The sequence below is a fragment of the Stegostoma tigrinum genome, chromosome 2, assembly GCF_030684315.1.
Source record: "Stegostoma tigrinum isolate sSteTig4 chromosome 2, sSteTig4.hap1, whole genome shotgun sequence".
Taxonomy (NCBI): Eukaryota; Metazoa; Chordata; class Chondrichthyes; order Orectolobiformes; family Stegostomatidae; genus Stegostoma; species Stegostoma tigrinum.
This window is the reverse complement of record NC_081355.1, coordinates 10,206,375-10,218,388: the sequence shown is the minus strand read 5'-3', so window position 1 is coordinate 10,218,388 and position 12,014 is coordinate 10,206,375. Positions and strand designations below refer to the sequence as shown.

General features: G+C 39.1%; 1 protein-coding gene across 1 annotated transcript in view; it reads right to left on the bottom strand.

Moving 5' to 3' along the window:
* Window positions 1–5,601: 5,601 nt before the first annotated feature.
* ssr1 (signal sequence receptor, alpha) overlaps window positions 5,602–12,014 on the bottom strand; it is a 41,035-nt gene continuing 34,622 nt past the window's right edge. Inside the window, exons 8-9 of the mRNA XM_048562189.2 lie at window positions 11,270–11,363; window positions 5,602–7,692 (exon numbers count right to left, since the gene is read on the bottom strand). Of these exons, the coding sequence (XP_048418146.2) occupies window positions 7,628–7,692; window positions 11,270–11,363 (159 nt within the window). The 3' untranslated portion in view covers window positions 5,602–7,627. The remainder of the gene's footprint in view (window positions 7,693–11,269; window positions 11,364–12,014) is intronic.

Sequence of the window (12,014 nt, the reverse complement as noted above, 5' to 3'; positions counted from 1 at the left end):
GCTCTCAACCGCATCTCTTGTCTTTCCCGCACCTCTGCCCTCACCTCCTCTCCCCACAACAAAAACAAGGACAGAATTCCCCTCGTCCTCACTTATCACCTCACTAACCTCCGGATTCAACATATCATTCTCCACCACTTCCACCACCTGAAATCTGACCCCACAACCAAGGATATATTTACCCCCTCCCCACCTCTATCTGTCTTCCATAGGGACCATCCATTCCCTCATCCACTCCACACTCCCCACTAGGTCCACCGCCCCGGACACCTTTCCCTGCAACCGCAGGAAGTGCTACACCTACCCCCTCACCTCCAACCAAGGACCCCAAGAAAACCTTCGACATTAAACAGGGTGTTCACCTGTGCATCTGCTAATTTGATCTATGGCATCCCGATGTGGCCTCCTCTACATCAGTGAGACTAAGCAGAGGCTCACAGGCCATGTTGTAGAGCACCTGCATTCACTTCGTGACAAATATCAACACCTTCCAGTTGCCAACCATTTCAACTCTCCCTCCCACTTCCTGGATGACATACCCATCCTGAGCCCCCTCCAGTGTCAAAATGATGCCACCTGGAAACTGGAGGAGCAACACCTCATATTCTGCCTTGGGAGCCTACAACCCAATAGTCTCAACGTGGACTTTACTAGTTTCAAAATATCCCCATCCCGGCCTCATCGCAAGACCAACCCTCCCTCTCATTCCGACCTCCTTGACCTGTCCATCTTCTCTCCCACCTATCCGCTTCTCCCTCCTCACTGACCAATCCCCACCTCCCTACCTGCACTCACCTATTACCATCCCACATACCTTCCCCAGCCCCACCCCTCCTATTTATTTATTTCGGCACTCCCTCCCCCCCTCCCCCCACCCCCGTTTCTGAAGAAGGGTCCAGACCTGAAACATTAGATTTCCTGCTCCTCTGATGTTGCCAGGCCTGTTGTGTTTCTTCAGCTCCATGCTGTGTTAACTCATTGGCTATATAAATGGTCATCATGAAAATGCTTTACAAATGGAAGTTTGCCTTTGTTGTAATGTTAACCTATACTTAGAGCATAGAAACAGGTCACTCATCCTAAACCACCTGTGGCCACTTGTGCTTCATAGCAGCATTAGTGCCATGAGTGCACCCTCTTCCCATATTTGTTTGATTCATTTATTCTTCACCTCCTATGTAATCTCTCCTTAAATTTCAGTGTGCTTTCTGCTTTCGTCATGCTCTCTCTCTGTGCAGACTACAACCTCACGACCTGCCGTGTGAAAAGGTCCCAAATCTCCTGTCACAGCGATAACAACTATGACCCCAGGTTAAGTCTCCAAATTACAGCTGTCTGCTGCAGAGTTGGTCACTGTCCTCAAGGCAGATTGTTCTGCTCAAATCAAAATGTTGTTTGGGCTGGTGATCACGTGCTATTGCTCCTTGATGCTTGAAGAGTAGTACTTGCTTTTCACTCTTTGTATAGTAAACCTATCATCATCCAATCCCTGACTACAGGCATTAGAATAAACCGACCCTTAAATAGCACATTGACTAGGTCAAAATGAATGGGAGTGGGTGGAAATGACAGACAAAGTCTTTCACTAATTCAGAACAGACTTGTTTGAGGGGAGCAAGCATGAAAGCCAAAACTCTTAATCTGAAAGTGGCTTCTATTTGATGGCTTAATGCCCTTAAGCAGCAGAGTAGAAAACCCTCTGCATACACCTTTTCAAAACTTTGGGTGAGATCACCTCTCCCATTTATGTAGATATCAGGGAAATCAGGCCAAGTTTGTTTTATGGAACAATAGCCGCTGAAATCAGCCTCTAGAACATTCATTGCAGTCCTCCAACACCTTTTCTTGAAAAAAATTATACACGCCTGGAGCAAATGAAACCGGAAGTCAAGCCTCCTGCTCAGAGGCAGAGCATTGCTCCTGTACTGGACTTTAAAATAAATTATTTTTCTAATCAAAGATGTTATTGCACATCTTTTGAGCCAGTGGAATTGAAACCAGATCATCTGGACACTACCACTGCACAAAAACCCTCGGGACTTTGTAGCTCTGAACTGCGCTCATATGCCAGCTCTCCATAAAAAAAGGACTACCCACAAATGACAAACGAAGCTATTCATCTGAATAGGGGAGAGCAAGGACTGGAACCCAGGTTGAATGGCAGCTCACCATTAGATGCAACCAAGGGACACAGGAGGAAGAAACTTGCAGCCCTTGCCAAGGCAGCGTGACTGGAAGTGGCCAGAATACTTAGGAGCACTATGCCCACGAAGTAACGCAAGAGGCAGATCAACGGCCTACTCGGATTCAAAAAGGTGATTCTATTTTCTGATAACTATATGGAGCTTGAAGTGGGTCCTTCTAAATAGCCAATGACAGAATTAAAAACATCTTTGACACATTCTAACTTCATCTCTTTCAACGACTGATGTATGAAGGCTAAATATGGCAATCACTAGGATAATAATTCTGCTCTACAACTGAATCATTTGTTCCTTTAAAATGAGAGGCACAGCAAAACTTTCTGGTCTACTACAGAAGGGACCTATGCAACATTGGAAGTCAACCTTAAAAAGGTCAAAGTGAAAGCTTTAGTAATGAGTTACCAGGATTATATATAACTTGTATGTAACCAGATTTTTTTTGGAATAGGCTGCCATCTAGTGCAGTGATACAGGTTCAATTGAACTATCCAATTAAGCAGATTATGGATAAAGGGTCAGATTGTTTTAAAATTTCTTTCAAAAATTTTAGAATGCTTCAAAAAATAATTCTGCAATTAGTCAATACTTCTGCTAATCTTGCAATTCTCATCTCCCTTATTTATCAAAGCATACATCTTTCTTCCATGGTGTGCTATTGTCATACTTTCCATTCACATAGTGGTGGTTTTGACTACGATCTATCAATATGCCAAGGACCCACATGGAGAGATACACAGACAGGTACAACAAAGGTGGCATTGGGAAAATGGAATAGGTTGCTGTATCTCATAAGTCACATTTTGCTGTAAGTCAGAGACTTGAGTACATAATTGAAGATGACACTCCAGTACAGTACCGAAAAGGAGCACTACTCTTTTTGGAGGTACCAACAGTTAGGTGAGAATGTTCAAACTTGTCCAACCTTTGAGGCGCACATTAAAGAACCCATAGCATTGTGCAACCAGAAACAAAGATTTCTGAGATTAAATGGCAATTTATCTCATTGCTTTGTGCAAGTTACCAGTCAGGTTTCTCGAAACTTCATACACTGTTGCCTCGAGTGTGCTGTCTTGTGCAAAAGTTGTAACGGAAATTGTATTACATGAATCCAAGATCTTTTTAGGATTCATAAATATAAGGGGTCCATTTAAAAAAAGTCATTCAAGGTTTATTTCATACTTTTATTTTGACAGGCGAGAAGAGGTTGACAGTAGAGTTTTGCTGTGGTATGACAAGCAAAAACAATCTTAAAATGTCTTCTTCTGAACAGCAGAGTGAAACCTGACCAAAATGCATGCAGTTCACAGTCCTCACCATGCACACTAATAAAACTCCAACTTAAGAGATTTTGTGGCCTTAAAACACAAAAATGTTGCACAAACCTCAACTGAATAGCTCTTCTGGCAATAACTGCTTATGTGCCAGCTGGTGACACATTATATCTCAATAGCTGTGGCTTACACTGCAAAATCCTTTTCTTTCCAACATATGCCTCATGGTACAAATGGCATCACATGAAGCACGTACACACCTAGTGGTTATACAGCTTATTACATCTGCTGATTTCCATGACCCACTAAGAAACAATTCTTTATAGTCACATTTGGGATAGTTTTTGCCTACTTACTCACCTTGATTGATTTCTGGGAACCCAATGCTGATGCAATGTATTCCAGCTGTCATTTTGCCCTGATTTACTGTCAGTCTAGGAAAATTCCACAACTGATTAAATTTATTAAAAAAAACCAAAAGAAAGAATGCAGATGCTGTAAATCAGGAGCAAAAACAAACTTGTGAAAAAGCTCAGCAGGTCTGGCAGCATCTGAGAAGGAAAAAAAGACTTAACGTTTCAGGCCTGGTGACCCTCCCTCTGAAGGGTGACTGGACCCGAAACATTAGCTGACTTTTCCTTCACAGATGCTGCCAGGATCTGCTAAGCTTTTTCAGCAAGCTTGATTAAATTTATTCTTTGGATTGTGTATGTACTATGTATTCATTGAATTTGGGCTTCATATTAATACAGTTCGAAGAACTAGATCTGTAGGTGGGTCATACAGTCAGAAGCTGTGATGTGCACCTAATTTCCCAGGTATATTTATTCACAGTACAGGTCCATACATCCATCTTTGAATATTTAACTCCCCAGAATGCAGACTTATTTTAATTGGAATTGGATTTTTTTGCACAAGCAATTAAGAATGTTGCTCTTTGCTGCTTTATTTTCATGAAGAAAACATTTTGCTTTAAATGTTGATACTCCCAATTGACCAGTTTCAACGCAACAAGACTGCCACTTATATAGTACACCCCTAAGCTCGGACATTCTAAAGCACTTTTACAGTCAATGTGTACACAAACTTCCAATGTTACAATGGACAGATAATCTGATTCAGTCAAGGGACCAATGTTGGAATGCCCACACTCCTTCAAAATAGCACCATGGCATCTTTACATTCTGAAAGGGAGGGAGTGACAGTTTAATGTCTCCATCTTTTGGGTTGGACAGAGGGCAAATATTTGGGTGGGGTGTAGGAGTGAAAGAGAGTGAGGGGGTATGGGAAGAGACAGTGGAGGGGGGTGCAGAGGAGACAGAAGGAGAGCAAGCTTCTTGGTTCGATAAGAGTGAGGGGTTACATGACTGAAGTGTGCAAGATCTTGAATGCTTTTGACAAGGTGGACTCAAAGTATATTTCCTTTTGTGGTGGGTGTGTTGGGAGGAGCACAGTTTAGAAGTTAGGGATTGGCCTTTAAGGATAGAGATGAAGAGTTTTTTGGCTGAGGCTTGTGCACATTTGAAATTCCTTGCATCAGAAGGTGGTAATGGCAGGATCATTGAAAATTTAAGGCAAAAGATAGATAGATAGATTCTTGTTAGGCAAGGGAATCGAAGGCAGTCACGGTTACATGGCATGATGGAATTCAAGACACAAACCAACCAGCTGTGATCTTATTCAATGACACAGCAGGCTTGAGGGGCCAAATGGCTTACTTCCACTCCTAATCTGTATATTCACAATACGAACATATTCTCTGTTACTGCAATTTGATCTCTTTTGCCCCTGTACACTTTGATGATGGTTCCATTAATAAATTTGAATGGCAAGCATTTCATCAATAAGACAGAATAAAGAGGACAAAGTCTTCTAGTATGCGGTCAAAATATGCAGGATAGCCTACAAAACTGGAAATGTGGAATGGATTAGCTACATTTGCAATAAATTTTTAAGAAGTGATTATGACCGAATAAGTCAGTCAATATGAAACTAGAACACATAGATTTTGACAGGATTCAAATATTAACAAAGAGAGTTTTAAAAGAAACAGTGTTCTAAATTGTTTACTGGAGTCTACTTTAATTTCAGCTATCCCTGGCATTCCATTCAACAGGCAAGCTAACTTCAGTTTCAAAGACTAGTTTTAATATATTTCAAGTTTGTTGAAGGACAATTGAAAATAAGATACAAACAAAAAAATGCGTCAATGCAGCCACCCCTTCAAAGCAACGTGATAATGGTAGCTCAGTGCAGATGACGCACAAGTGTAACTTCTGCTCAAATTAAAAGTCACAGTATCCATTAGAAAAGATTACACTGATGTCATATTACATTTCCAACAGTGAACCAGTTTCATGACTGATGGCACTCTGTTACTTTCCTCACATTGAACTAGATATACCAGTACATTTCAACATTCATCCTTTCCCTGTCTTTTATTTTCCATCCCAGACTCTTATCATTGGCATGCATGAGCCATTTTCATGCAATCGCCTCGTAATAGCTTCTCAGCACCAATACACTCAATATTACATGGAGGATTTTACAAGTGTAGCATACACATCTTCAGTATAAACAAGGAACTAAAAAAATGGATCACAGAAAAATTACTAAACTCCAAGAAAAACAGTAAATTAATGAAATGCACAAATATCAGCATTAGTTTCTCATTTTTAATTTTCTGTGGCTTAGACTGGTGGGATATAGAAGCTTCCAGTTTATTTAAAATTCATGATTACACTTCAAAATTTAGGTTAAAAAAAGTGACATCAGGTCACAAGGAAATTTAGCTCCCTGCAGGGAAATGAAGCATTCAACAGCAGCTACAACTTAAAGCAATAATACACGCAAGCAAATAACACATCAATTCAAAAGGTTCCATTTTTGTTCAGAGGGAACATGATAATACCTGTTCAGCTGAATAACTTGTCACGTCAAGGGTTTCCTTCTACAAGCAAAACTGTAGATGTAAATAAAAGCAACTACTGAAGACCAAAACACCATTAGACCATCTGAGGCACTGAATTTCCCTCTGCTGAGCCAAAGTAAAAAAAAAACTTTTATACATATACTGGCCCCCACATTCTCTCATCTCCTTAAGGACAGGAAGGAAGGAAGGAATCTGGAAAGATGATTAAAAAGAAACAAACAAAAAAGTAGAAACAACAGGAACTCAATTTGTTTACTTTAATGTCTTCTCATCCACTTAAAACCAGCCATCTCTTTCCAGATAATCTTAGAAGTTGAAAACATCTTAATGCCTATGTGAGTTTTTGAAACTCTGACCAAGTACATTTTGCTAAATGGTCTCCCAACAATAAGAAAATAATCTGGCTTTGAAAGTTATGTTTGATTTCAATACCCATGGTGCACTCAAAACCAAACGGAGTGCACAAATTCCACGTTCACATCCGAAACGCAAGAAATATTCTCAATCAGAAAGTACATGACTCTAGAAAACATACTTCACAATCCTGTTTGGTTTCCTGAGATACAGATGCACACACATTTTCAATCATTTCACTGTTCTGCAGTATTGTAATAGCCAAACAGAATCCGTGCAACAGCTTCTCTTATCCAAACTGTACTAACTATACACACGTATTCACAGCACCCACCCTAGAAGCAATCAGGGGTAGGATAAAATTACAGGATGATGCAGTCGTTTCGTACATGTGTGACTATCATTTTGGACTGAAATCAGAAAAGAATGATATCCCAGCAGGTTTACATGCGACAGTGTGCACACAGGGGAGCAAACAACTCATAACGTTGCCCTCTATTGACATCTTGAGGGAAAGGAGAACAGACACTGCCCTTATCAGAATTAAATTCCCTGTACCATTGCAAAAGTACACACAAGCCAAAAATAATTCACGTAGAATTATTCACATTAAGGTGTCAAAATATTGACTGGCTGCAATTACTTTTTAAACAAAAGCTTAAAACATGTTGAAATGACAAAAAAAACCAACTCTGTATACAGCCAAGTGCATTTTGATGAGAAGCTCTTGTTCAAAAAAAAGTATTCTTAAATGGTTCTCCTGCTCAGTCCATTGATTTTTTTTAAAAACTATGTTTAGTTGGCATCTCTGCATTATCTCCAAAAAAATGGACAGGATTAAACACTGAAGGTTAAAAACTGAGTTTCTATTCATCCGATCCCACAGTTCTCTTCGCTCGCTTACGGGGTGACCTCCTTGGGGAAGTTTTGTCTGTGGAGAAATAAAATTAATCCATAATTAGAACGGCTGCAATTTACAGAGTGTTTGCTGCTTGATAAATTCTGAAGTGCAAATTAAATTTTTGGAAGTGTTATATGACAATATAGCACCTAATCTCAGTAAGACAGATAAATTAGTCATTTGCCATCCAGGAGATAAAAAGGCAAGGCAATTAGCTGTAAGTCAAAGGCAGTTTTGTACATCAGAGTCAAGAGAATTGTTACATACAGTTGGAGAGGCAACACGTCAAACACAGGGCTGGGTGAGGAGGTAATCCCTCAATGAAATACCAGAGCAGGAATGGAGATTCAATGGGCACCATTGGCACAATTCTGCATTAGGGTCTAGCCACCTAACTAACCCCATTTCATCTATGAAGTTTAAAAACAAATTGTGGTTTCACTTTTCATTTAATTTCTCCCCTCCCTCCCCCCAAGTTAAGGCAGGGTTAAACAAGGGGCAAATGGTCTATTTTCTGCCTCCTGTTACTCATACTCCACACAAAAATAAATTGCATTTGTGTGGCAATTTTTTCTTTCCTCACGAAGCTGCACAGCTCTATTGTGGAGACCAAGAATACAAAGGAATTTCATTTGCACCTGATGAATTGAACATTGTTTAAGTTAAAATGCTCTTGGTTGAACAGGCATCTTAATTTCCAGACTAAATCATTTCAAAACTAATTGAATAGTTGTAAAACAAATACTTTCATTCAGTACTTGTTCGTGTCAAAATTAACTTCAGGTTGCTAAACAGTAATATACTATTTCAAAATAAACATTTACAAATGCATTGCCGACAAGGTGATGAGAAAGAAACCCAATTTTTATATCAATGTTAGTGGGAAAACGAAAGGCATCAAATGCCTACAGTCAAATATCATAAACCTGGAACATATTTTGGCTCCACCACTTAATTGCTGGAAGACCTGCATACCTGATCAAATAGGTTCTGAAATTTGACTGTCTTAATCAAAGTTAAAATACTGGATTGCAGTAAGCAAAAATAATGTCAAACCCACAAGGTATTTATTTAGTGCCATTTAGACTTGCTGTCATTTTTATGAAGCTCTGTTCCACTAAAAAGTCAATAAGTGAATATGAAGGGCTAATTTTCTGACAGTTGTCAGACACAACTTTGTGACTACACACTAATTGAAGGCAAAAAAAAGGGCATGTAGCTTTAAACATCTATAGAATTTTAGAATTTGAAACCATATAATTTTATTCAGCTACACAAGCATACTATAGCATTGCCCTTATGTTCAGTGTACTCAGAAGGCCTACAGCCAGGAAAGAGAGAGAGAGAGACTTGCACTTAAATAGCACTCTTCATGATGTCATTGTCCTGAAGTACTTTGTGGCCATTGAATTATTTTTGAAATATTGTCACTGTTATAATATAGGAAATGTTGCAGCCAATTTGCTCACAGCAAGTGCCTACAAACAGCAACGTGGTAATGAAGTGATAATCTGTTCTTAGTGATATTGATTTGAGGGTAAATATCAGCTAGGATATTGGGAAGAATTCTCCTGCTCTTCTGCTATGTTGCACTATAGAATCTTTCAGACATTCACTTGAGATAGGGAAGAGCAGCATTTGGTTTAACTATCCAGACCAAAAGGCAGCGACTTGAACAGTGCAGTTGTCCCTCAGTACTACATTGTAGTGTCAGCCCTAGGATGTGTGTTCAAATCCTGATGTTGGACTTGAACCCTTCTGACTTGAAGAAGAGTGTCCTACCAATGGAGCCTTGCCTGGCAGATCAGTGATACTACTACTGGCTCTGCATGCTTTTTCCCTTCATTAGAGATTAGATAATAATTTTCCAAAGTACATGCCATCCTATTTCCCCACAAAGTAGAGCAACTGAAGACCATGAAAGTGGAAACATGAAAACAGTATCAGCAATCTTATCGAGAAGTGACTTTTCTACATGAATGGAAGAGATCATGCTGAATAAAACAATAGACTGCACCTTACAGAGAACTGGCATGGTAAGGAATATTTTTATGACTGATTCCAAGTCCACTTAACAATACTGTAGCCAAAATTTTAACATGTAGCCCACCCAACAGTCGAATAAAATAGCAGTATTCCAATCTCAATTTTGAGCTTTTAGTAAAATATACAGGAATAATAGAAACATTTGATCTCACCTCGTCTACTCTGCACTGAAGGCATAAGAAAGGCAAAGCAAAAGATAGCAAATATATTAGAATCAATATCTCATATCAATTTCTGTTGAAACAAAGACTCGGAAGAACAGTTTCATAAAAGAGCAGCAAGATGGGCATTTCTCAAATTTGGCGGAAATACTTCCACTCAAACATGCAAAAAGCCAGCTTCAGAGGCATTATCATCATAATTAATAAGCACATGCTAGCAGCAGAGACTCAAAGCTTAAGTGACAGCACTTGGTAAGCTACTTTGATAAATCTGAATGGTACGTTCAGAAACGCAGCTACCAGTTTTTTGGTGGGGACAAGGGTTCCAGATGCATGCAATCTCTTTCACAGCAATTTGCTGCTTGGCTGAAGTGTGTATGTTCATTCTAAGTGGGTTACGAGGGTAGTCTAGACCCTATTGTTATTGTTGTTTTGAAACAAAGATCAACAACCAGCATATTCTGAACACATCACATACCCTGGTTGTACAGGTTTATGATTATTGGCAAGATTACTTTCAGTGACATTAATCAAATCAGTGCTGTTTGAAAATCCATTTCTTACTAATGCAGCAATTTCTTAAATTGTTAAGTAATAGGAATTAGATGGACAGGGTACTAAAAGTGATAGGGTATAAAAGGCCCTAACCGCATTTAGTTACACGACAGCAAAACAATGTGAAAGAAATCTATAAATTACTGAATTTTAAAAATTAAATAGTACATACTTTGGACAAAGGGCAGGCTGACAAATAAAAATACCACCACTCAAGACAGCAGTAGCAACAATGCAGCCACAAGAGATTCATCTACATTCAGTCAGCAACATTTGTAGCTGCATAAATGGGAGGTTCACCTCATGCAAAGCAAAGTATGGTAGATTAGAAGGGTCACTTAAACATGCTGCAACACCATTAAGTACACACTCGTACAAACCTATTAGTGGTAGAAAAAGTATGCTGAATAGAACAATGGGAATTCTGCAGCAGAACTCAAATTAAGATTCCCAATCCCCATTAAAAAGGAGAGGGGAGGGCAATATATGTGTGATTCAAAATATCTTTTCTCCCTAATCTTAATTAGTGCAACTGTCAATTTATGATAGTTTCTTACAAGTCACAATTACATCAGACTCCTGCATGGATGCATTTCTGCAGGCAAGGAAATTCTTTATACACTTACCTATTTTACACTTTAAACGAAAACAATGGAACATTATTCTCAAATGATAATGCCACAGTTGGTTTCTGATTTATCAGCACCTTAATTTTAAAATAACTAACATAAATTTAATGGCAAACACCAAACTACACAAAGCCAGGCAATAAAGCAGTTCTGATGTCAAACCTGGAACCTAAACTGTCCACATTCAGATCTTTTCATCACCTGCATGTTACTTACTGATTTGATTTAAGGTTTCCTGCGGAATCCAACTCATGTCTACATTATTGTGGTTAGATGTACCCATTTCTACTTTGGAAGTTGGTCGTCTTCTCTGATTGAGAAAAGAAAACAGATGTTAAAGGCACCAAATATACTTGATTTCACCAAACAGTTTAAAAAGACTGCTACTGACCATGTGACCATTTTAAATCAGCTGAAGTTACAGGGCGAAAGTGAGGACACAATTCGAGAATTACAACAAAGTTTGAATGTAAATCATAGTAAGTGTGAGGTTTAATATAAAACTGGATGGTAGAATCCACTAAAATTCTTCATGTTGAGCATTAAAGAACATCCAAGGATGGCTAAGTGGCAGAGTTAAACAATTACAATGCTGCTGGCATTCCAATGCAGCCAACTGGGGCACAGATGGACTAAAGGGATGAAGCAAAAAGGTTCAGCAGCATGACCAAAGGTGTGCAATTCATATTAATTCTAGTTAAGTCAGATTAGGATCAGAAACCATCTCCTAGAGGTTACAGAAACATGCAACAGTGAAATTGTCAACCCTGTTGACTTCTGTTTCGTGGCCAAACTGCAAACTCGTTGCTGGTTAACAGTTGAGCGTCTATATTTTCCAAGCACTTTGATGTTAAATTAGATGACTGGTGTTTTGGAATAACAATCCAAAGATATGCATGAATTTAGTGACAGCACAAATGTCAAATGTTTACCTATGTAGTGTCACAACTCCAATTAATTC